The following is a 27,465-nucleotide window of genomic DNA, read 5'->3' on the forward strand; positions in this document are numbered from 1 at the left end:
ATCAGGCTTTGTGCTTCCTTTACTTGTTTTTACAGATTTTAAGTGAAACTTTTAATAGGCAAGCAGTCTTTATGCTAATAAGGACCCTTCAAAATCCTGAAATGTCCAATTTTCAGACAAACAAAAAAAAATGGGAAAAATTATTTGTAATTTGTAAATTCAATAGTTCAAATATGTAGTTTAAGGTATGATGTTTATTAAATTTTTGTTCAATTTTTTTCCACTTTAGTCATAGAAAATGTGTATGACTTGTTGGCTGAATTAAAAAATATGGTGAAGCAGGTCTCTGACACCTTGGAGTGCAGGATTGAGAGAGTTCGACATGAAATGAGTCTTACTGCCTTGGTGGACCTCCCTGAAGATGAACTTGTGGAACCACAAGTTTTTCGAGAGATGACTGAGAATATTGTTGCCTCGGCTGGACAAGCTTTATCTATGTATGTTTTCTTCAGATAATATTGAGCAAAACTCTGGGAGACATACATGTATGAATTCTGACAAGGGATGAAATTGGATCACTATGTGATTAATTTGATTCCCCCCTGCCCCACCCCCCATTTTTACATTTCTGTAGGCAGATGTTAAGTAGGTTGAGGAGAGATTCATGTTTGTTTTGAAATAAATCAAATTTTTATCTGTTCCCTCCCCTTTTTTTAAGAGATGTGGACTCCAGCTGGATTTCAGCTCCATTGAGGATTGTTATCCCTCACTAACTTGTTTAAATTGCTATTCTTATAACAGCTAACACAATAATGTCAGTTAGTTACTTTATAATGTGGTCTGGGGCATTGCTGAATCTAATTCTCACCAACGTTTATGGGCTTTCAAATTGGCTTCGTAATCCAGATCACAAACTGTGACCAGTTTACCTTTCCTTGTTCCAAAGCTGCTGAGACCAGTTGTACCACTCTGACAGCCATTTGGCTAACCCAGGACAGCCAGGAAATTAATTTTCTAAAATATAAGTTTCTGTTAAACAGCGCCTTTGACAAGTGAATAGCTGGGGCAGGAGGATCAATTACTTTTATTCACTAAACTATATGTACAAACAACTGTGTTGTTTATTAACTACAGAAAATATTAAAAATAGTCCCTGTCGTATTTAGTGTAACATTTCATATGGTTTAAGAAATGTATATTTCTTGTTTGCATTGAAACAAACACTGACTTTATGTATGCAGACAGAGTCAACAGCTGGAGCGTTCTATGTATCAGCTAATGGATGGATTGACACAAAAACTCAAACCAGAAGAACAAGCCAATTTTCAGGTAATTTGTGTTGACTGATTCCAACATTGCTGCTTTGTACTTTTCAGCTAGAGGTTTATAAAATCATAAGGACATGGATAATGTGAATAGCCAGGGTCTTTTCCCACGGGTGGGGGAATCCAAAACTAAAAGGTATAGGTCTAAGGCGAGAGGGGAAGGATTTAAAAAGGACCTAAAAGGTACCTTTTTCATCCAGAGTGGTGCATGCAACTGTCAGAGGAAGTGGTGGAAGTGGGTACAATTTCAACATTTGAAAGACATTTGGATGGGTATACATATAGGAAAGGTACATGAATAGGAAGGGTTTAGAGGAATGCTGGAAAATGGGACTGGATCAGATTAGGAAGTCTGGTCACCATGAACGAGTTGGTCCAAAGGGTTTGTTTCATGCTGTATAACTCTATGACGTGGGTTTCTAAAGGCTGGGGTTTTGGGGGGGAGGGGGGAATGTTTGTTGGGGTCATTTTTAAAGAATTAGCTACAGAGATAGTGAATATATACTGACGGTACATAGAGGTCATAGAGGTGTACAGCATGGAAACAAACCCTTCAGTCCAACCCTTCCATGCCAACCAGATATCCCAGCACAATCTAGTCCCACCTGCCAGCACCCGGCCCATATCCTTCCAAACCCTTCTTATTCACATACCCATCCAAATGCCTTTTAAATGTTGCAATTGTACCAGCCTCCTCCACTTCTTCTGGCAGCTCATTCCATACACGTACGACCCTCTGTGTGAAAAGATTGCCCCTTTGGTCCCTTTTACATCCTTCCCCTCTCACCCTAAACCTATGCCCTCTAGTTTCTGGACTCCCCCACCCCAGGGAAAAGACTTTATCTATTTAACCTATCCATGCCCCTCATAATTTTGTAAACCTCTATGAGGTCACCCTTTAGCCTCCGATGCTCCAGGGAAAACAGCCCCAGCTTGTTCAACCTCTCCCCATAGCTCAAATCCTCCAAACCTGGCAACATCCTTGTAAATCTTTTCTGAACCCTATCAAGTTTTACAAGATCCTTCCGATAGGAAGGAGAACAGAATTGCATGCAATATTCCAACAGTGGCCTAACCAATGTCCTGTACAACTGCAACATGACCTCCCAACTCCTGTACTCAATACTCTGAACAATAAAAGAAAGCACACCAAATTCCTTCTTCAATATCCTATCTACCTGCGACACCACTTTCAAGGAGCTATGAACCTGCACTCCAAGGTCTCTTTGTTCAGCAACACTCTCTAGGACCTTATCATAAAATATATAAGTCCTGCTAAGATATGCTTTCCCAAAATGCAGCACCTCGCCTTCATCTGAATTAAACTCCATCTGCCACTTCTCAGCCCATTGGCCCATCTGATCAAGATCCTGTTGTAACCTGAGGTCACCTTCTTCGTTGTCCACTACACCTCCAATTTTGATGTCTTCTGCAAACTTACTAACTAAACCTCTTATGCTTGCATCCAAATAATTTATGTAAATGACAAAAAGTAGAGGACCCAGCACCGATCCTTGTGGCACTCTACTGATCACAGGCCTCCAATCTGAAAAACAACCCTTCACCTCCACCCTCAGTCTTCTACCTTTGAGCCAGTTCTGTATCCAAATGGCTAGTTCTCCTTGTATTCCATGAGATCTAACCTTGCTAATCAGTCTCCTGTGGGGAACCTTGTTGAATGCTTTACTGAAGTCCATATTAGATCACATCTACTGCTCTGCCCTCATCAACCCTCTTTGTTACTTCTTCAAAAACTCAATCAAGTTTGTGTGACATAATTTCCCACGCACAAAGTCATGTTGACTATCCCTAAACAGTCCTTGCCTTTCCAAATACATGTACATCCTGTCCCTTTGGATTCCCTCCAACAATTTGCCCACCACCGAGGTCGGGCTCACTGGTCTATAATTCCCTGGCTTGTCCTTATTACCCTTATTAAACAGTGGCACTACGTTAGCCAACCTCCAGTCTTCCGGCACCTGACCTGCGCCTATCGATGATACAGATATCTCAGCAAGAGGCCCAGAAATCACTTCTCCAGCTTCCCACAGAGTTATTGGGTACACTTGATCATGTCCTGGGGATTTATCCACCTTTATGCGTTTCAAGACATCCAACATTTCCTTCTCTGTAATATGGACGTTTTGCAAGGTGTCACCATCTATTTTGCTACTTTCTATATCTTCCATATCCTTAATCTTCCAAGAATGCTTAGATTCTGGAAAAGTCTAGAGGACCAGAAAATTACCTATGTACATCATTATTCAAAAGGGAGGGAGACAAAAATACAGATTAGTATAGACCAATTAGCTTAACATGTGCCATTGGGCAGATGTTAGAGTCTTTTATGAAGGATGTAATAAGAGAGCATTTAGAAAGACATAATCTAATCAAGCAGAGTAAATGTGGCTTCATGAAGGGGAAGTCACAACTAGCAAATTCATTACAGTTGTTTAAGGGGGTAACAAATAGGACAGATAAAACAAAGCAAGCGGTTGTAATATGTTTGAATTTACAAAAAGCTTTCACTTGGATACTGCACATTAGACTTCTTATGGTGTTGGATGTGGTATATTAGCATGAATGGAAGATTGGGTAATGAGTAGAAGATAGGGAATTGAGATAAAGGTTGTGAAAAATTGACTTGTTTTTCTTTACACAACACAGAAGTAACCTTATCCATAAATTAATCCTGACAGACTTTAGTCAACCTGGTGAGAATTTTAGCTTCAACAATTTCTGCAGCGAACCATCAAAAAAATTGTGCTTTCTGTGTTTTCATTAACCTGTTATTGTGATCATTTTTGAATGTTGTATTTACTAAACTTTTGATATGGAATTGAAAGTGGACTTCTTTTGTTAGATCATGTTGACCAAATTTTTAGAAAAATGTAAAGGACCATCTGGCATGAGGGACTGTACAAATGAAGAATGGTGGTATGAGGGGTAAAATCATTGTAAGTTGGGTGGGTGACCTGACTTTAAATGGGGGCTTGTTCCATCCACACCATAGCAGGTATGTCCACACTGTCAGATGGACCAATGGGAGGAGGGTGCAATGTATACATGTAAAGCCAAAGTTCAAAAATGGGTCACAACCGTCCTGACAACAAGTAACTTGGGGTGTGTGACAACTGCCTCAACTATGGGACAATAAAGTCAGGTCAGATTGGTTACCATAGCTCAAGGTCTCCATTCTACTTATGTATTGGTTTGTGCGCAGGATACATATGCGTGTTTGCATCCTGATGCAAAACAAAAAACTCGCTGTCAAGAATGCTTACCCTGCAGCTACTATAACCTGATGGGACATATTTGTCAAAAGAACACTGATGCTTTGGTGAAATGTAAGTGTTGCCAATTCACTGCGAACTATACACAGTGTAAATTTTCATGTTGTAAAGCTCATTTTTATTTCACATATCTCTATATCTTGCATAACCAATTGTAGGACTGATTTTGCATTTCAGTCACTATGTTAGTAAGATTGTTACACTTCAGACAAACTATTTCATTTTCCACATATATCAAGGGCTAAATTTTTGTTTATGGAACTGAACCAACCGTTGAGGCAATAGAGGTTCAGGAGGTAACACTTGCTGGTAGTGTGTCCCAGAGAGTGATGTTCACCTTTGGAAGATTCTCAATGGCCAATATTAATAGGGTGGTGAACTGTCAATGTCCAATGTAGCAAAATCACTGAGTTAGTCCTCCTGAGAACAAGCGTGAGTTTGGCATTTACTTTTCACTCAACTTTGGGTTTCAAAGCCTGTGTAAGATTTAGCTCACTTAATTAACTTAATAGACTCTTCTCTGTGCACACTATTTCCAGGAGGCACACTGATTGAGGCACATGGTATTCATTGCAAACTAACTTTAGGATTATTGGGAAATTTATGAAGGTGCAAGCAAATTGGACAGATTCTTGTTGTTCTGTCAGGGATCTTGCCATTCAAAGCTAGCAAGATACTCATGTTACTTCTTTTCAATCACCTTGGAGACATAAGATGTAGGAGCAGAGGAAGGCCATTCATCAGCCCATCGAGTCTGCTCCACCATTCAATGAGATCGTGGCAAATCTGGTGATCCCCAACACTACTTTCCTGCCTTTTCCATATAACCCTTGATTTTGTTTTGGATTAAAAATCTGTTATCTCAACCTTGAATGTACTTAGTGACCCAGCCTCAATAGTCCTCTGCATTAAAGAATTTCACAGATTCACAGCCCTCTGAGCCAAGAAATGCCTCCTCATCTCGACTGTAAATGTGCAACCTCTTGTCTTAGTCTCTCCCATAAGGGAAGACAATCTTTCTGCATCGACTCTGTCAAGTTCCCTAAGAATCCTGTGTTTCAGTAAGGTTTCCTTTCATTCTTTTAAACCTCAATGAGTAGAGGCCTAAATTATGCAACCTCTCCTCTTAAGACATACCCTCCATACCCAGGGTCAGTCTAGAGAACCTTCTCAGGACTGCCTCCAATACCGGTATATCTATCCTTAGATTAGGGGCCCAAAATTGTTCACTGTATACCAGCTCCGATCTAACTAGTGCCTTCTACATGCCTTTATACCCTATTTCCTTTGAAATAGCTTACCATATGAGGAACGTTTGAGGATTCTGGATCTGTACTCGATGAAGTTTAGAAAGAAGGATGAGTGGGGATCTAATTGAAACTTACAGAATACTGAACAGCCTGGACAGTGTAGATGTTGGGAAGATATTTCCATTGGTAGGACCCAAGGTAAGAGTAAAGGGAAGACCTTTTAGAACAGAGATAAAGAGAAACTTCTTCAGCCAGAGAGTGGTGAATCTATGGAATTCATTGCCATAGAATGTTGTGGAGGCCAGCTCATTGAGTATATTTAAGACTGAGACAGATAGGCTCTTGATTGAAAAGGGAATCAAGGGTTATGGGGACAAAGTGGAAGAATGGGATTGAGAAACTTATTGGCCATGATTGAATGGTGGAGCAGACTCAATGGGCTCAATGGCCTAATTTTGATGGGCTGAATGACTCCTAGTCTTATGGTCTTATAAAGGCCAACATTCCCTTTGCCTTTCTTATTACTCCTTGAACTCAGCATCTTTTTTTGTGGATGGGAACTAAGTGTTGTTTAGGTGGCATCCTGGGGTGGACGTCACAGAGAGAGTGGGCAGGTATGTCAAAAGCAAGGGCAAGTTTTAGCTCTCAACAACCATCCCCTATCCAGGTCTTGTCCCTTGATTATGCAAAGATTAGTGCAGATTGATGAACCATGGCTGTGCTGTCCCACTAACACCCTGCCTGCAAGGATTAAACATTGAATCGGTTGACTCATTTCCTGGTGGAAATGAAATAATTTCAGCTCCGGTAGGAATAGACCCATAAACGATCATTACTTGAGCAGTTTAGGGCCTGATTTGCTGTTTTAAATGTGTGAGCCCTGATTTTTAAACAGTAACCCCATGTGAAATAGTGTTCAGCAAAACAACACATGGAGAAAGATGCTTCGATTCTGGAGACTGCCACTAGCAGTCCTTCACCTGAAGAGTTTCCTTTACTTCCATTATTCACTGGATAAGAACAAACCAGGTATAAATCAACAAAGTTGCTCTGTGTGCTTATTTAAAAATATTTGAGCAACATTTAGATACTGAGGCATAAAATGGATGTGAGCAATCCAACAAACGTGTGTAGGATTATGTCTGGTAGAAATGGATATTGGGCTTCTTGTGCCAATTCAGCAAACACTCTTTGTTGTAGACCTGATGCACAGCAGAGCAAAATCAGCAATATCAAAATCAAACAAAAACTGCAGTTTTTGAAGATCTGAAATGAAAACAGAAACTGCAGGTTTGGCAGCAGCTGTAGACAGAATGCAAAGTGAACACTTTGTGTCCAGTGTTCTAATGAAGAATCACCAGGCTTGAAACGTTAACCCTGTATCCCTCTTCACAGATGTTGCCGGAGCCACTGAGTTTCTCCAGCAATATCTGTATTGGTTTAAAACCAGCTGCCATGTTGTTTCAATCTTTTGATTTCTTGAGTGACACTTTATCAATGCAGGTACCAAGCTATCCTTGGATGCTATCAAGCGGCATTTACAAGTTACCAGCTCTAAGTATGAGGCAGCAAAATCATTTCCTGGTGGAGGTGTGGAGGCAACAAAAGCTCCATTCTTCAAGTCTGAAATTGTGTTGGCAATTCCAAATGTTGTGATGCGACCAAGTTTGGAGGAAATTCAGGTTGGTACTTAATGCAGAATATTAAATTTGCTGATAAATTCTAATATATATATATATATATACATACATAACCTTTCTGACATAACAATGGTGTAACACTATATTTACTTCAATCAAATGATATACATGCTGGAGATAATTGCCTGTCTCTTATTGCTATCACATGTTACAAAGGCAAAAATAGCACAAAGATATACGAACCATTTGTATAATTCACAGCAATCAGAATAGTGCACTTTTTGATGTGCATTACATTGTGTTTGGGTTGAATTGCTGAATATCTTATTTATTTCAGGGTAATGCAGAGGTGCTTATTCTAACTATTATTTTTGTTATTATTTTTTCTATTTTATACTAAACACTTAAGTATCTGTAGTGAGGTATTTTGTACCTAAGATGGCACCATAAGTGGTGATAATGCTAACTTGTCACGTCATTCTCGTATGCATGTGACAATAAAGCTAATTCAATTCAATTCTAAATTCAAACAATTTACATGACGTAAAACAACTTTACAGAACTTTTAATGTACATATCGACATAGCTAAAAGCAACATGACTAGTTTCTTTCCAGAATTTTCTCTTTGAGAGTCAGAAATCCATCACTTTACTCACTAGCTCTACCTGCAGACTAAAGCAATCAAGCTGGATATAAAGATAAATGATTTGATAAGTTTAGTCAAAAATTGCATGTTCTGTGCCAAAATTATGAAACTTAAATGATATTAATAAATTATTCTAACTTGGCTGTTGAAATTCACCAAGTTATCTGAACTCCAAGATGTTATATGGTCTTGGGGAACACTCCAGCTTATGTGTTATCCTGTATAATAGGAAAATGTTTTTAGATTAACATTTTATTATGATTAATGTATGGGTGGACTGAATAGTGCAGTAGATTAGCCATTCTCCCCTTGCCCTCTGGATCCTAAGTTTGAAGCCTCCATTTCAGTTATTGGCAACCTCCTTTTTGAATTAGCATATAATATCTCAGCCTGGATCCTCATGAACATGAATCAAAATGTAAAGATTTATTACAAATTAGACTAAATTGTTTATTTTCCTTGTTCTTAAAATACTTTGAATTGCAAATGAAGAGCAGCTACACTCATTGGGATTCTAAATTCTGGGGTAATTTTTTAATTTTAGAAATAACTTGGTGATCTTAATAAATCAATATTAAATTAATTTATGAAACTTCACTATAATTTTATTTTGAAATAATATTTTTGTTTAAATTGTTGACAGGATAACATCAATACAGTGTCAGCTGTAGATAATTTTTCCTGCTTTGTCCTGGATGGTTTCACACCTCTTAAGTTTTCAAATGTTAAAGATTTTCCTTATGAATATCTTAAAACTAAATCTGCTTTTCCTCACCATCAATTGTTTGAGAAAGCTTGATTTTTAAAACATTGAAATTTATCATGGTTATATTATAATTTTGTCTTCATCATGCACCTTGAGCAAGACAATACTGACTGAGTGCTGCATTATTGCTGATGCCATCTGCCATTTGAGATATTAACTGAGGACCCATGTGCTGTCTGAGGTAGTTGGAAAAGATCCTGTACATTATTTTAACGAAGACTGGAATCGTTATTCCTACAATCCTGGCCAAATGTATCCTCCAAACATCACAAAATCATCTACCCATTATTACGTAGCTGTCTGTGGGAATTTCCTGTAAACAATTTTGCTGCCACATTTATTTTATATAAGGTCATGGCTCAGAAGCTTAGACTGTGCTAAGCTCTACCTGAGCTGATAATGCCATATTGTCCTGAGTGGGGAAAGAGGAGTCTAGAGATTCTGTTGGTGATGGATATGTCATCAAAGTCTCCTGATAGTCTTAGTTATTATGTCTAATTAACCAATATAACTTGAACTGCTAAGTAAAAACCGAAAGAATTGTAGGTGCTAGAAATCAGAAGCAAAACAGAATTTGCTGGAAAAGCTCAACAGGTCTGGCAGCATCTGTGGAGAGAAATCAGAGTTAACATTTTGGATCCAATGTCCCTTCCTCAAAACAGTGTTCATCCACAGATGCTGGCAGACCTACTGAGCTTTTACAGCAATTTCTATTTTTGTTTGTAACTTAATTACTAGCTTGCAATAATCAACTGGTTAAGACAATGCCTCTTTTTGTTAAAACTCACTAATAATTTATCCTTTCAACCATTGTTAACCAAAATGTCTCTTATACTTAGTATAGAAAGGAGGATTCCTCTGGAAATTACATTTTAGTTTGATTTTTGTAAGTTTCCTTTGAAAGTTTTTTTTTGTTACAGTGCCCCACTAGGAGATGTTTAAATCACTTATTGGTTTATTTTTAAAAGACTACGAAGAGAATTGGGATCAGGATTCAACCTCAACTATTAGTTTTGCAACATATAGAACAGTTTGAACATTATAACAGTTACTACATGCATTATAAAGTGCCTGGGACATCCTGTAGAAATGAAAGGTGTTTTAAATCAAAATCTTTCTGATATAAATTTTAAAAATATTCATCCACTAACAAGGCCAATAGTAATTATTGCGGCCGTACAGCACCAAGGATCTGGGTTCAATTCCACCCTCGTGTAACTGTCTGTGTGGAGTTTGCACATTCTCCCCGTGTCTGCGTGTGTTTCCTCACAAAGATGTGCATGTTAGGTGGATCAACCATGTTAAATCGCCCATAGTGTCCAAAGATATGCAGGCTGGCTGCACTGGCCATGGGATATGCAGAGTTACAGAGATGGGGTGGGTCTGGGTAGAATGCTCTTCAGGGGGTCAGTTGGTACAAGATGGACTAAATGGCCAACTTCTACACTGTAGGGATTCTATAAAACTTCCAACAAGTTAAGTATGTAAATTAGCTTGTTGAGCTGGAAGATTCCTGAGCTATAACTCTTCTCAAAAATCGCTTCCAGCAAGTTATTTGAAAAGATAGGAGAATATGTATCTGATTCTTGTTGTGCTCAATTTGGCACTTCTGAAGACTGATTTTGGATACCAAAAGCAGAAGGAAAATCTTATACCACTGCCTTGTTATCATTTGCTCTAATAAATGTAAAATACAATGTCTTTTTAAGACTAGCAAGCCAAGAAACAAAAGACATAATGGGGCTGAATATTAATTTGTTTCCACCTACCTAATCTTTTCCTATATGTAAAGTTCTGAGGAATTTGTACACAAGCCAACCAACCAAGCAGTCCTGGCTGCAGCCGCTTCATGCTTGGTGACTCTTCATATACAAATCCAGACTCACTATTAGATTCTAAGGTAGGTGCAGTGTTTGCATCTGAGCCAGAGACTGCAACTATAGCACCAAGGGATGTTGTTTCCCCCGAGACTCTTGTTCTCATGCTCTTCGTCCTGGGACTGCAATGGCTGACCAGTCAATCGCTATCGACTATCTCATGGTATCGCAAACACTTGAGGAAAGGGTAGGACATGAGAGTAGGGAAGAAATCCAGAATTAATCCTCCTGCACTTTGGATTTCATGGCATCTCAAGGGTGAGAGTTCACAAGGCAGCAACTTACCATCATCCTAGGTGGTCTCAGCAGCACCAGGTACCACCAGTTTAGTTGCATTAGCATCAATAATCTGATGAGCCCCTTCTTCTAGAGCATGGAGGTGGCACATGCAAACTGGTTCTCAGAATGTTAGTGACTGTGTTCCACTGTGGTTCAGTAATAGGTTTTCTAAAGACGAAGAGTTGTAGGTTTGTAGAGGGCCTGTTGAGGTGTATGAGTGAGTTAAATGATTGGTGAGGTATAGTATGAGGATGTACAGGGACAGCTCTAAGTTTCAGGAAGTTCTTGAATAAAATGAAACCATGTAGATCCATGCCGGACAAACACAGCAAACTCAGTTTTGAGTATTCTGAGATTCATTGGACATGAAGCATTCTCTGTTTCTATATCAGTGTGATCTGCTAAATGAGTGATGCAGTGGTGGTGAGCTGGATTGGAAGTATTGGGAGGGAGCTGAAAAATGGGTTGTTGGAAAAGCGCAGCAGGTCAGGCAGCCTCCAAGGAGCAGGAGAATCGACGTTTCGGGCATAAGCCCTTCTTCAGGAAAGACTATGCCTGAAACGTCGATTCTCCTGTTGCCTGGATGTTGCCTGACCTGCTTCGCTTTTTCAGCAACACAATTTTCAGCTCTGATCTCCAGCATCTACAGTCCTCACTTTCTTCCAGTATTGGGAGGAAGGGTTGGTTTCCTAGTTATGAAATCTGCTGTGCAGACATATTCACACACCTTGATCAACCGAGTAAGGCTTAAAACCTTTCCGGGCACAACTACTCTCTAATCCTGAGGAGAAAGTCTGGCTTTTGACCATCCTTGCCACATGCCACCATGTGAAGGCTAAAACTTGATGGCATCCTGTTTGCCAGCAAAAAAAAAAGACCCTCTTCTTGATCTCTATCCCTCTGATACTCTGTCCAAACACCAAGCAGAGAGACCTTTGTTTTGTCTGTTGTGCCTTCCTCCTTTTCCCTCAGTGTACAATATGATTATCCATCAGCTAACTGTGGCTTCCTGAAACTTTCCTTTGATATGGACTGTGGGTTTAAAAAGAGAGAGCTGTCTAGAGGATTGGGGTTCTTCACAATATTGCTTGCCTGTTATGGTGTGTCACGGTGCTAGCAATGTGATGCAAACCAGGAATCACTTGTGGCCAAAGCAGCAGTCAGGGACATAAGGTGAATGCACAAATTTTACTTGGTGCCCAAGTTATTTCCAGCTGGTATCAGCAGGTTGTGAATAGCAGGTCTCACTTTCACAAAATTGGCACAAACAAATATTGAATCCTGTGAATTAGATCATGGTGTATACCACAGGTTAGTAATGTACATCAAATATATCAAATTAAAGATATTGTTAACTAACCTTGTACTATATTATCTACAATAAATTACAAATCTTTGTTCTGTTCTCAATTCATATTTTCTTCTGCAGTCTGTTCTAAATAAAGCAGTGACCACAATTCTGTCCATGTCGAAAGATATTCCTCTTTGGTCCTTTGCCTACATTCATCTGAAACAACAACAGGTATCCAATAAATTCCACTGTAGTTTGGCATTTCACTACAGTTTTTAAAAGCATTGCTTTCTCTTTGAAACGGAATGCTTAATTATGTAATATTTGTGTTAAACTTCCATGTCCTAACTTGTTATTTGTTTCTATATGGCAATATGTAGATTGAGTACAATGCTGCTCGAGAACTGGGTGATGATAATATACTTGGTAAGCAGGTCATGCTAAAATCCCTTGATAAACAAATCAGTGAACACAAGGACATCACTAAGGTTGTGATCCAGCTCAGTTCCATTGTTTCTTCATTGAAGACTGATGGAGTCGAGATTCTTGACAGTTTCTCTCATTTCGCTCACTTATGGAATCAGGTGAACTTGTATCTCATCTATTTTTATGTGTCAATGCATGTGTGTGTGTGTGTGTGTGGTTAATTGGTACCTCAAATAGTGCTCAATTGGTACCTCAAATCCCAGCATACTGGGATGCATTGCACAACTTGGCATTACAGTTTCCAAACGTGTAACCTCCATCACCTGCAAGGAAAAGGGCAATAGGTTTGAGAATATCATTACTTCCAAGTTTCTCTTCAAATTACATATCATTGTGACTTGGACATATATTACCATTCCTCAGTTACTGGATCAAAAATTGGGAACCTCTTCAATATTGTCAGAACTTTTTTGCCTTAAGGATTGTAATGACAGAAGAACACCCACCACCTCATCATCAGGATAACTGATGATTGGTCATAAATGTTAACCTAATTAGAGCTTCCCAGAGCCCACCATCACAGAGTCACAGAATAGTTACAGTCATGACAAGGACATTTGGATCATCATGTCTGTTCTAGCTTTCCAAATGAGCAGCTCACTTAGTAAATGTTTATTTTAAAAATTCTATATTCTCTACATCTTTCAATTCACTCAACAAAGATCTCCATCTTGCCTCTGCCGAGTGGTACTATCTATGTAATTCAAGCATTAAGAACTTGTTCATATGGTAATGTTGATAAGAATAAAATTAGCAAATTATTCCCAATCCAGAGGCACCTTACCATTTTATCACATCTCCTTATCTGACCTTGCATGAAACTTTGACTTTCGTATTCATGCCACAGACCAGGAAGACACCAGCCTAAACTGGCAGAAATTCTGAAACTCTTATGCAATACTTTCCCAAGTATTCAGTTTGACTCTTCTAGTTAGGAACTGATTTAACCTCAGAACTGAACTGCCCTCTGGGCAATCGGGATGGGTAATAAATGCTGGCCAAGGATGCCCGAATCCTATGACTTAAAAAAAGCTTAGGCTGTTTCATATTTTGACCATTTAATTTTGCTTTAATAGTTTACTGCTAACTGATACCAATTTTAGTTGACCCTCCTTTGGATGAACTTAATAAGATCATAGCTGGTCTTATTATAACATCAAATCCATAATCCAACTCACAACTGGTAAACTTTCACCCCTTGCTTAACAAGAATCTGTTTACCGTTGCCTTATAAAAATTAAAGGACTTTGCTTCCACCACCATTTTAGGAAGAGTTCCAAAAAAAGGAATTTTGGAGAGTTACTGCAGTGTATGTTACAAATGGTACAGACTGCTGCGACAGTGTGTCAATAAGTAGAGGGAGTGCATGCTGTGAAGGTGTTAGATGAGGTATCAATCAAGTGCACTGCTTTTTATGGGCTGGTGTCAAACGTCTTGAGTTTTCAAACCAAATTTTAAAATTATTTTTATCTAATTCATTAAATGAAGATGATTTTCATTCCAAGTATTTTTCTGTTCCTGCTATTTCTCATCAATAATTTTCCAGGAGTAGTCAATGTTTTAAAAATTTAAAAACGGTAGTCATGGCCATGTAGTGATTTTACCTTCATCATGCACCCACACATCGTGACTTCCTGTAGGGTTTGTAAGCAGTTGCCATGGGATGACACCGGAGTAGTTTTTCTTATGTTCTTCATAACTTGGTGACAGCCCAGCTGACTGAGATCTGCGACCTCACTGTGGATCAGATTTTGAATCTAGAATTTTCTGCTTGTAATAATGATTCAGTGCTAATTGGTTTGTTTGCAAATGCCATTTCTGCAATATATAGATGTCATGGCTACTGTTGTGTATATTGAAGGAATTTGAATATTTATTCAAAAGGTGCAAAATAAGCACAGAAAATATGATGCAATGGTATTTACCCTTAATAGAAAAATCAGCTTCTGATTTTATGTCGTCTAGAAGAAATAATTTCATCCAGAAGATGGCTGAAAAATTACCATGCTAAAGCATGAAAATTGCTGACATTCTGAAGAATGTATGCATTAAAAGATGGAAATGTGATATCACCAATCTGATGTATTAGAAAATGCCAAGATTAACCTGAACATATTAGAGCGACCAGTGCTCACTGCTTTCACATTATTCATCTTGGTATTGTGGGTGTTTTGAGAGTGCTGTGCATTGATTTATATAGTGTTTCAAAGGAACTTATTATGCTGTCACTTAGCCTATGTGGAGTCAATTACTAAACACTTTCTAGTATTATTTTTTTGCTATTCAGGATCCTGCAGAGAAAGTGAAGGAATTCATGGATTCAAAACCAATCCTCTCAGAATTCAATGAACAAATTACCTACTACTCTGTATGTATAAAAATATTGTTTTATTACTGTTTTCAAGGATTATCTATTGATATACATTTTATTCTCAAAATAAATTAACACTTGTTGAACTTCACACTTTATTTAGAAATTGGAGGCCCAGATTGATGAGTTGCCTTCTTATTACAAAGTGGGCTCAGTTCAGTTTGACACACACAATTTGAAACTGGCATTGGTGCAGGAATGCCGCTCCTGGAAGAGAGCATTTGGCATAGCTTTGAACCGAAAAACTGCCATGGAAATGGATGAAATTTATTCCTTTATTGAAAATCTCAGCAAACAACTGAGTCGACCAATTAATGATTTGGATGATGTGCGTGGAGCCATGGCAGCACTGAAAGAAATTAGAGATGCTCAGATAAAGATAGACATGACCATTGAGCCAATTGAAGAAACGTATGCCCTTCTAAGTAAGCATGAGCTGCTTTTTCAAGATGGAAATGCTGAGAGAGTTGATGGACTATCTTATGCCTGGAAGAACATAAACGCACAGGTACCCACTAGAAATAAGACCCCAGATGTAAAAGAATGTGCAAACTTAGGATATAAATTTTAGAATACATAAAGTAGTTAATGAATAAACTAGTTTTAATATTTAAAGATACTTTCCACTTGGTAGGAGCCACAAGTTAAGTGCAACTGTTCAGGCAGCATCCGAGGAGCAGGAGAATCGATGTTTCGGGGAAAAGCCCTTCATCAGGAATGAGGCTTATGAGCTGAAGGGATAGAGATAAATGTGAGGGAGTAGGGCTGGGGGAGAGTAGCTGAGCGTGTGATAGGTAGATGGAGGTGGGGGTATTGGTGATAGGTTGGAGAGGAAGGTGGAGCAGATAGATGGGAAGGAAGATAGACAGGTAGGCAGGTCATAAGGGCATTGCCGAATTGGAAGGTTGGAACTGAGATAAGTTTGGGGGAGGGGAAATGAGGATACTGGTGAAATCTACATTAATGATGATGGAGGAGGCCCAGGACATGCATGTCCTTGATGGAGTGGGAGGGGGAGTTGAAGTGTTCGGCCATGCGGTGGTGGGGTTGGGTGGTGGGGTTGGTTGGTGCGGGTGTCCCGGAGCCCCATGGTCAAACAGTTCAACTCCATGTTGGACTATTATCAGGGTGTTGTGTGATTTTTAACTTTGTCCACCCCAGTCCAACACCGGTTCCTCCATGTCATATTTGATGTTAAGCAGAACACAATTTATTTAAACACTATGGTTAAAATACAAACAAAAAGAAAGAGGAATTTAGAATAACTTAATTATTGAAAACTTAACTGAATAGTAGATACAGTACCTATTAATAATAAACTGTTTCAATATTGTCCTATCCCATAAACACCCCCCTTGGCAAAAAGGTAAATTCAGACTCAGATTCTTACATGCAGTTCTCAAATCCAAGAGGAAACAACATCAAGAGTGATTTCAGAGAAAGTAGCAGCTAGGAATCATTCACTGAAACCTCCAACCCTTTGGGTCACCAAGCAGCTTCCGACTGCTACAGTAAAAAAACTAGAAATCCTCGTCTATGAAAACTGGCGATTTATCTTCCTTTTTGTTGTCTTAGGCTGTCTCCAGTAGCTAGATTAGCACTTCTACCTTTACAATCTCACTTCAAAAAACCCAGGACAAAATAACCTTTTTAAAGTGACAGCATCGTTACGCCATGAATGCATTATCAATTGATGGAAGTACCCATCGGGTTCACTAATGTCCATTAGAGAAGGAAACTGCCATCCTTACTTGGCCTACAAGTGACTCCAGACCCACATCAATGTCTTAACTGTGTTATGACATGGGGTAAACCTTTCTGTTAATTTAAACCAAACTCACGGAACAGCTCACGTTGCCTCATAATCTGTTAAAATATGAGTGACAGAGAACTACCCAAATTTCACTATTTAAAGAAAAAAATTAACAATTTTATTCTTTAACTCCAAAAGAGAACATTGAACAACAAGTATCTATAACTGTAAACCTCCTTTGTCTTAACGATTTATCTACCTCCCACTCTATAACAATATAAGACTTCCAGCAAATCAATTTTCAAAACTAGCTATCATCTTCGGGTGTCAAGTTTCCTCTGTGTGTAGATTTCCCCTGCTCTTTGGTCTTCTGCTACAAAGATATTTCATGTGAAAAAGGTACCTTTTTAGAGAGAGGGTCTGCGGGCAGCCTATCAATGCAGTAGATGCTCTTTGTCTCCAGCTAACTGTTCAAAATGCCTGTTTTTCCCCCCCAAAAGATCGTATCATCTCATTGGTTTGATGTTGTCAAAACAGTAAAATTCAAATTCGGTTGGGTTTTAGTATCTTGGGGCATAAGTTAAACTGATTGGTTGAATTTGAGTGGTTGTGAAAACAACTCATTATCTGAGTTACAGCTCAAATGTTACATCTTCAAATTGTCCAGTACATTCTGTGCCTACACTCAGTCACATGACAAGTGCTTGTCTGCTTTCCAACTTTCACTCTCTCTTAAAGGTACAGTACATGCCTACAACTCCACAACAACTGTCCAATTGGGAGTTAGCAATGGGCAATAAATGTTGCCTAGCCATCAATGCCCTCATCCCTTGAATGAATAAAAAAAGTTCTTTGCCTACGGTTTAAACAAAATTGTCAAGTAACAAGAAGAAAGGAGACTTCCTCATCTTCAGCAGATACCAACGATTAATATATGACAGATGGCTTTTAACAGGATTAAATGTGGGGTTGTGCACATGGTTACAGGTTTCAGTAAATGTTTGTACTATAAAAAAGAGAGATCCAAGAAAAATAATGTTTTGAGTATGATCAGTGATAATGCATTGAATGCATCTGGCTAGTTGAGGTAGTTATTAAAAAAGCAATTGAATATTAAGGTGTGTCTGAAGAGCATTCAACTACAAATTTGATCATGGTATGTTGATCAATATTGGAATATGACATGCAGTATTAAACACCACTGTCGATTTTCACTGCCTTCACATTGTTTTAATAAGACAGTAGCAACTTCAAACTGTTGTCAATAGTCTTACTTTCCAATTAGAACTTGCAATACAACTGTTGCATAGGCACAGGAATAGGTCTAAGACTTGTTCTACCATTCAGTGAAAACATGACTGATATTTGACCTAACTCCATTACACGTCAATTCTTTAGTTTAGAAAGAGCTATCGATCTCCAGTTTAAAATTAGCAATTGGCCCATCTTCAGGTTTTTTTTTTGCAGAAGAGATTTCCAAATGTCTACCACCTGTTGTTTTCTAATTTCAATATGAAAGGGGTGTAGTACGCAGCCTTCAAAATGTTGGCCAAATTCAGCTGAAATGCCCTTTTAAAGAGTCATATCTGCTGACAGGCATCCAAGCACTGAACTCATGATGGCACAAGCTCATATGATTGCTTTTTCAGCTATCATAGCCCTTTTGAGCAGTGATAATAATTAACCATTTGAAATGATAAGATTTTGTAAGATTATTATATTTTGCACCTGTGCCTTTAAATTTAAACTGAAGGGAGTTATATGCCCTATACTAAAAGAAAATAAAGTTCTGCAGATGCTGGAAAACTGAAAGAAAAACTGAAAGGAGTGGTAACAGCTGTAGGTTGAAAGCTGCGTTAATATTTCGAGTCCAGTGACTCTTCAGCAGAACTGATTGCAGCCAGGAAAAAGTGGTATTTATGCTGCAGACGATTTTGGGATGTAGGGAGAGGTGGGTGGATAGATAGAGACAGAGCCCAAAGAGACAGAGAGATATGAAAGGGAGGACTGGAACTGTGGCAGTCTGTTGTCAGCTCCCCATTTCTTCCTCTTCGTTTGTATCTTCAGACTCCTTCATTTCTTCCTCTCCAAGTGATTTCAAGAGTTTGCTCTTTTGAAGGGCAAAGATTTAGAGAATCAAATTACAGCCATATGTTAGAGATTGTTTCTCAGAACTCATTGTTACGATCTCATAAAGACCAATGATCTTTAAAAAGAAGTTCAAACTGAATAGCTGAAAGGAAGACATACAAAGATTTTATATTTTAGGATGTTTATTGTGACAAACTATTAAAAGCATGATTAATGAAACATTTGTCTTTGTGGGCAACCTCTACATCACAGACTGGAATGTCCCACTTCTTATTTTTATCAGATCAGAAACAAAAACATTCTTTACAGGTATATAGTACACTATCCTTTCAGTTGCCTTTTTTTGTATTTGTTCATGGAATGTGGCTCGTTAGGCCAGCATTACTGTCCATCTCTGATTCCTCAGAGGGCAGGTAAGAGTAATTGCTGTGGGTTTAGAGTCACCTCTAGGCCTTTCCTTCTTGAATGACCAAAGTCTATTTGGCGTAGCTACAACCACAGCAGTATTAGGAAGTGAGCTTTCATTGCTTTTCTAATTTGTAGTGGTTTGATACACACAAATATTCTTCTGCCATTTCAGCAGTTAGAAAAGAAGGCAATTAAGAGTCAGCAACATTGCTGTGGGTGTGGAATCACATATAGGCCAGACCCGATAACAATGACAAATTTCCTTTTGTAAATGATATCAGTGAACCATATGGATTCAACAATTATATCATGGTCACCAGTGTATATGTGATCCATATTTTGGAGATGTACTTATTAGATTTATATTTCATTAGCTGCCTTGTTGGGATCTGGATAGGTGTTCCAGAGCTTTAGTGTAGACCTGTGGATTACTAGTCTAGTGGCAACATTCACATTTATTGTCCATCCCTTGGAGAAGTTGGTGATGAGCTGCTGTCTTGAACTGCTGCAGTCCATTTGATGTAGGTACCCCACAACCTATTAGAGTGAATAAATGATGATATTGTGTGTAGGCTTTCTCACAAATCAATGCACCTAGAGGTTCTTGGTATACAACCATGAGTTTTTTTCCTTTCTCCGCCACCAAATTTATCTGGAGCTCATTTCCCTTGCCATACCGGTGAACTACATGTTGCCATGGCTGCGCCAGAGTCTGCAAGAGTAACGTTGAGTGAAGCAATACTTTGTCTTTACTACTGTGTTCCTCTCCCTCTGCTCGTTCAAGGCTCTGTAAAGATTCTGGACCTGGAATGGAAGAGAGGGAAAGTTAGTGGCAAGATTATACAGAGAAGGATGAATGAAGGTAGCTGCATTTGGTCATCTAGTTGGCAATATTATTGTGGGAAGGGAAAGAAAGGATAACATGCATATAATTCCTATAGGACTTGCCTTTCTGGGTTGAAAACGTCGATTCTCCTTTTCCTTGGTTGCTGCCTGACCTGCTGCGCTTTTCCAGCAACACATTTTCAGCTCTGATCTCCAGCATCTGCAGTCCTCACTTTCTCCTCGGAGATATTTTGAGGATCAACCTTTAATGGTTCAAATAATGTAGATGCACTGGAAAAGATGGTAGAACTGTGGAAACTGATGGAAGCAGTATTGAGGATACAAGTAGGACTGGCATGAGCAAGAATCTGCAGAAGCGAGTGGTGTAGTGAGGTCTGCTGCAGTGATTGGAGGAGATTGAAAATAAATGGATGGAGGAAGGTTTGTAAGTACTGGAGCAACAGCTTACAGGAAAGCTGAAGAGTACATGTTACAACATGGCGGTGAACCCCTTTGCTAATTAAACCAAACACACAGAAAAGCTCACCTCGTAATCTGTTAAAATATAAATGACAGAAAACTACCCAATTTCCACTATTTAAAGAAAAAAGTAATAATTTTATTCTTTAACTCCAAAAGAGAACATTAAACAATGACTATTTACAACTCTAAGCCCCCTTTCTCTTAAGGACTTGTTATCTGTCTCCCACTCTGTAACAATATACTGATCTGAAAAAGCCCCTATTAAATTTACATGAAATCAATTTTCAAAACCGACCATGGTTGTCATCTTTGGGTGTTGATTCTTCTCTGTAGATCTCCCCTGGATTGTCTGCAGTCTCCTGCTGCACAGATTTTCATAAGAAAAAAGTACCTTTCAGAGAGAGGGTTTATGGCAGTCTATATGACAATGGCAGTGGGTGCTCTTTCTCTGGCTAACTGTTCTAAATGCCTGCTTTTTAAACCCCTAAACATCGGATCGTCTCATTGGTCTATGTTGTCAAAACAGTAAAATTCAAATCCGATTGGCTTTTAGTATCTTGGGGCAAAATTTAAACTGATTGGTTAAATTCAAACTGCTGTGAAAGCATAGCAACCAAGCTGAGGTATTTGTTTCACAGCCAAAGGTTACATACTTTCAATTTTCCAGTACATGCTGAGACTGCAGTCAGTCCCATGACAGATGCCTGCATTCACTCTTTTAAAGGTACAGTACATGCCTTCAGTTTCATAACAAGAGTACAATAATGCGTAGTCCAATTTAATACATAATTCAGACCCACTGATCTTCTGCAGTATTGAAGCCATAAAGTCCTGTCAGCTTCTGGCACTGATCTTCTTCACCAACTCTTGCCACAACAGCCTGGCTGTATATCCAGAGACTCTCGGACCCTGTGAGTGACAGTGACTGAACAAACCATGTTCTATCTGTATTGCATGGAATTCTAGTACTTGGTGCTTTCAGCTGTACTCTGTACAGTCCATGATTTGATCAAGACTGTAAAAGAGTGGCCTTTATTTTTGTGTTGATATTAGATATCTATTCCATTGAAGTTTTTAAAAATTGTTCTTTCATGAGATGTGGATGTCACTAGGAAGGCTAGAATTTATTATCCAATCTATTATAGTCGTTGTCACTATCATCAAGACAAGCTTTATATTTTTGATTGTATTTAAATTTCAATAGACACCCTAGTGAGATTTAAGCCACCATGCCTAGACCATTAGCCTTTCTCAATAGAGTACTTGTTGAGTGAAATTACAGCTACAACACAGTATTCCTGCTGAAATATATTGATTTACTTTTATCCCCAGTTTTAAAAGGTTTAGCAGTTGTAGGAATCAGTGTTCAGAAGATGGAGGTTATTTTCACCTCTCCCTTTTCAGAGGATATGAAATAAAATGGTTTACATTTCCTGCCCTGTTTATGCAAACTAAAATGTTTTAGTGCAATTCATTTTGGTGATGGATGAGGCACTGTTAGACTCCAGCAAGAACCTCATGCATAATTGCTAATCATGAAACTATGATGTTAATAGGACCAATGGCATTTTAACACAGTACTGAACAACTCAGTCACTGCTGCTGCCTAATACTAATTTGACATCAGTGATGTTGTTTCACTTTACCTCATGTAGCTGACCACGCTATAAATAGTTGGAAGAATCTGTGTGTGACACATTCATTCCCTAAGCTTATTTTCAGGGGTTGTTCAATTTGTCTCCCTTATTTTTAACCTCCTGTTGATAAAAGTGCTTCAGAATAAATTGAATAGTTTTAATAAGAAGACAAGGAAAACCAAAATAATTACAACCACTTGTAAAACAGTTCAGCAGGACAAATGAAATATTATACGCAGCACGATTCAAATGCTCATTCCACATCAAGGAGAAACTGTCACATAATGACAAGAATTTTTAATGTTGATGTTTTTTCCTTTCAAATTATAGGTGATTATTGTTATGTCCTTTGAAATGTTTATTAGGATCTCAGCTTCTGTTGTGAAATAAATGATAAAACAAAATCAAAATATCTCATTACAATAAATGCAAATTTCTGACGAAAACTGGAGTTTGTTTTCACACAAAAGCGTACACATTTAATTAATACAAAACGAAAGGAGTAGCCATGGGCACCCGCATGGGCCCCAGCTATGCCTGTCTCTTCGTAGGATATGTGGAACAGTCCATCTTCCGCAACTACACTGGCCCCACCCCCCACCTTTTCCTCCGCTACATCGATGACTGTATCGGCGCCGCCTCGTGCTCCCACGAGGAGGTTGAACAGTTCATCCACTTCACCAACACCTTCCACCCCGACCTCAAATTCACCTGGACAGTCTCAGATTCCTCCCTCCCCTTCCTCGACCTTTCTATTTCTATCTCAGGTGACCGAATCAACACGGACATCTACTACAAACCGACCAACTCCCACAGCTACCTGGACTACACCTCCTCCCACCCTGACCCCTGTAAAAACGCCATCCCATTCTCCCAATTCCTTCGTCTCCGCCGCATCTGCTCCCAGGAGGACCAGTTCCAAAAACGTACAACCCAGATGGCCTCCTTCTTCAAAGACCGCAATTTCCCCCCCGACGTGGTCGACGATGCCCTCCACCGCATCTCTCCCACTTCCCGCTCCTCCGCCCTTGAGCCCCGCCCCTCCAACCGCCTCCAGGACAGAACCCCACTGGTCCTCACCTACCACCCCACCAATCTCCATGTGCAGCGCATCATCCGCCGTCATTTCCGCCACCTCCAAACGGACCCCACCACCAAGGATATATTTCCCTCCCCTCCCCTATCAGCATTCCGTAAAGACCACTCCCTCCGTGACTCCCTCGTCAGATCCACACCCCCCACCAACCCAACCTCCACTCCCGGCACCTTCCCCTGCAACCGCAGGAGGTGCAAGACCTGCGCCCACACCTCCCCCCTCACCTCCCTCCAAGGCCCCAAAGGAAACTTCCATATCCGCCACAGATTCACCTGCACCTCCACACACATCATCTATTGCATCCTCTGCACCCGATGTGGCCTCCTCTATATTGGGGAGACAGGCCGCCTACTTGCGGAGCATTTCAGAGAACACCTCTGGGACACCCGGACCAACCAACCCAACCACCCTGTGGCTCAACACTTCAACTCCCCCTCCCACTCCACCAAGGATATGCAGGTCTTTGGACTCCTCCATCGCCAGACCACAACAACACGACGGTTGGAGGAAGAGCGCCTCATCTTCCGCCTAGGAACCCTCCAACCACAAGGGATGAACTCGGATTTCACCAGTTTCCTCATTTCCCCTCTCCCCACCTTGTCTCAGTCAAATCCATTGAACTCAGCACCGCCTTCCTAATCTGCAATCTTCTTCCTGACCTCTCCGCCCCCACCCCAGTCTGACCTATCACCCTCACCTTGACCTCTTTCCACCTATCGCATTTCCGACGCCCCTCCCCCAAGTCCCTCCTCCCTACCTTTTATCTTAGCCTGCTGGACAAACTTTCCTCATTCCTGAAGAAGGGCTTATGCCCGAAACATCGATTCTCCTGTTCCCTGGATGCTGCCTGACCTGCTGCGCTTTTCCAGCAACACATTTTCAGCTCAATACAATACATGTCTTGCAAATGTGTGTGAAACAATATATCATTTTGGCAAGAATTGTTAATCCCAGGATTAGCATTCACAACAAGAACACAGCAAGAACAGATCTATGTAATAAACTGAAAGATAACATTCAAGTAAGTTTACTAGCAGTCTAAACAAAAGTTAAGATATTAAGTTTATTATTCATAAAGGATCATTATCGTGAATTGGCATTTGTGTTTTATGTCTTTGCATCTTTGTCTAACTATCCAAAACTCTGTGTGACAGGTTGTAGAGACACAGAGTATACTTTTAAAAATGGAGCCTACAATGAAGACAGATTTGCTAGAAAGAGTGAAAATATTCCAAATTGATGTTCAGAATTTTTACCAAGACTATGATACAAAGTAAGTGCTGGAGGAAATCTTCACATAATAAGGAGCAGAACAACATCATGTAATATAAAAAAGTACTCTGTAACAGAAAACTCAATTTATATTGTGTTGCATATTGCACCAATTTCCTGTTTTAATGGATGAACAGGAAATGGTGGACATATGCTGAGTGAGTGAGTGAGGCCTGGTGGGTGGAGGGCAATTAATTGAGTTTTTTTGACAAACTGATCATGAACTTTCTTTTTATTTCTAAAGAGTCCCTTTCGAAAGAGTCCCTTTCATATATTACTGTCATCATAGCACAAGTTCAAAGGCATTGTTAAAAAGATAACATCAATCTCTTTGGGTGATCTGATCAATAGCCCTGGGGAACAAAGTTGGTAAGGTCTCCTCATTTGGACATAAGTGTCTGATACTGTGTTCTTTTGGCAGGAAGCATATATAATAACATTTCCTGTATAAAGGGGTTACAAATTTTGAGTCTGTCTTAGATACTGGATCAGATTTTGATTTGTTTTGATAGAGCCTCTCACTCCCTGACAGTGTTCATATTCTTCCATATTGCTCCAGATAATGTGTAACTCCTCCCTAACTCCCCAAATGGTATTCACCCTACCCCCTTATACCACCACCCCCCAAACAGGTATTCACTCAAACCAGCCTTCTGTAACACTCCCAAAAAGGTTTCATACCCAATAATTTCTCAAGTGTTCATCCCACTCCCCAACTTCTCAAACAATCTTACCTAACACCCCTCAAAACAGTGTTCACACTCCGCTTCCTAGTCTACCCCCAAGCTATTATTCACTCCCTCAAAAGGACCTCCCTGCTAATTCCTCCAGAAAGTGTTTTAGCCTCCTCCATAACCCCCTCAGACTGTGTTCACTGATACTTCTAACAGAGCCTCCCATAAATGATTAACACCCTCCCTAACCCATTGATGATGTTCGCCCCCTCTCTCATTCTCATCTCCTATCCCTTCACAAAATGCTCAACAGCAACCCCCCCACCCCCAATAAGATTCATCCTTCTGACATCACCTGGACAGAAGCCAAGGATTCCAGGAGTTGTGTGGGAGAGGGAGAGAGGGAGAGTATGCAGATTGCTAAAAGGCGGGATTGTGTTGAACATCACCTGTGAGCAGTGAAAATTGGTCATAGTTGGGCTAAGGAGGGCCAACTTTGCTGAGGGGGGATGCTAACTTTTATAAGAGACAATGAACATCAATGACAGGAGTGCTTGATGGGACTATGGTTAGGTTAGATTCCCTACAGTGTGAAAACAGGCCTTTCGGCCCAACAAGTCCACACCGACCCTCCAAAGAGTAAGCCACCCAGTCCCATTTCCCTCTCACTAACGCACCTAACTCTATTGGCAATTTAGCATGGCTAATTCACTTGACCTGCACATCTTTGGACTGTGGGAGGAAACCGGAGCACCCGGAGGAAACCCGCGCAGATACGGGAATCGAACCTGGGACCCTGGTGCTGTGAGGCAGCAGTGCTAACCACTGAGCCACCAACTAAACATTATCAGTAGATATGGAATGAACATTATTTTGACAGTGCAGCTGGCATACTTAGAATTATGCTGCTCAGCAGGCTTTAGACCAGGGATGAAAAACTCAAAATAAATCTGTGTAAAAGCAGGTTGTGTTTAGGGCAAACAGCCCAAGTCTACATGGTTGTAGCCAATCAGAAATGAGTCTGGGCAAGGTAAAATGGGCATCTGTGACTTTAAATTTCCCTTGTAACCACTGGAGATATTCTTACAGTGGGATTTCTTTCTCATCCCAATCCATATCAGCAACATAGGTTGAGTCAGAGGCCTCTCCTCATATTTGAAGATTTAGGCAATTCAAGATAACAGTATGGGTCACTCTCTAAGCAACTCCTGTGCCTTGGAGTCAGGGGTGTGCTTGCATTTCACAATATCTCATAAAATGACAAAGAAACTGTATGAAATAATAGAACAGCTTTGTAATCTGAATAGGATATCTAGACATTAACATGTGGCTCACATGCATTTTCCTAATGTTTCAGTAAAAGTAAACAGAAAGCAATTTATTGAAGCAAGATGTGAAAGATGGCTGCTTTAGAGCTATCAAGTGAATGCATAGCTTAGCTGTTATATTCATGAATTACCTAGCATAAAGCTCTTTAAAAATCCAAAAAAATATTAAAATAAGCAGCTCTGTCCCAACTACTGATCTAGATAGCAGCATTGGATTTTACTATGTCTCAGCACTGAAGGAATCTAAAAGTTCACTCAAACCTTTTTGGCAATAGAAAATCTCTCAGGCTTGTTGATGGTCTTTGAACATGACATTTCTCATCTTTCTGTTACTTCTGACCATGTGGGCTGAGTAAACTGTCCCTGAAATTTCTTCCTTTTTTAGTAATATACTTGAATTGCACTCTATGCTGGCTCAAGAGGATAAAGCATGCCAATAAGGCATCTTTCTAAGATGTTTGAGATAATGAATAAACTCTTCTAAGGCCCATTATGTGGCCTTATTGTTAATATCTGGAAAACTAATAAACAACGGACTGAATTTTGCAGGGTTGTGATGGCAAATTGTCAACATTCGTTGTCATTACCCCTCTCAAATTAACCACAACTTCAGAAATGTCAGGCGTGCACAAATAGGCTCCGAACTCCTGCATCAGTGTTCCAACAAATGGTGAGCTGTGGTGCTTGTAAATTCCTCCTTTAATGCCTCTATCATATTCATTTGACCCACTGC

At 39.7% G+C, this 27,465-nt stretch overlaps 1 protein-coding gene across 1 annotated transcript in view; it reads left to right on the forward strand.

The window, feature by feature from the left end:
• LOC122549951 (dynein axonemal heavy chain 5) overlaps positions 1 to 27,465 on the forward strand; it is a 366,961-nt gene that overhangs the window by 95,493 nt on the left and 244,003 nt on the right. The window contains exons 21-29 of the mRNA XM_043690232.2: positions 230 to 437; positions 1,182 to 1,269; positions 4,489 to 4,612; positions 7,312 to 7,490; positions 12,447 to 12,539; positions 12,689 to 12,892; positions 15,082 to 15,162; positions 15,269 to 15,673; positions 24,613 to 24,731. Of these exons, the coding sequence (XP_043546167.2) occupies positions 230 to 437; positions 1,182 to 1,269; positions 4,489 to 4,612; positions 7,312 to 7,490; positions 12,447 to 12,539; positions 12,689 to 12,892; positions 15,082 to 15,162; positions 15,269 to 15,673; positions 24,613 to 24,731 (1,501 nt within the window). The remainder of the gene's footprint in view (positions 1 to 229; positions 438 to 1,181; positions 1,270 to 4,488; positions 4,613 to 7,311; positions 7,491 to 12,446; positions 12,540 to 12,688; positions 12,893 to 15,081; positions 15,163 to 15,268; positions 15,674 to 24,612; positions 24,732 to 27,465) is intronic.

Source organism: Chiloscyllium plagiosum, unplaced genomic scaffold (genome assembly GCF_037043375.1).
Source record: "Chiloscyllium plagiosum isolate Xiang-an unplaced genomic scaffold, Cpla_swu_hap1 HiC_scaffold_5, whole genome shotgun sequence".
Classification (NCBI taxonomy): Eukaryota; Metazoa; Chordata; class Chondrichthyes; order Orectolobiformes; family Hemiscylliidae; genus Chiloscyllium; species Chiloscyllium plagiosum.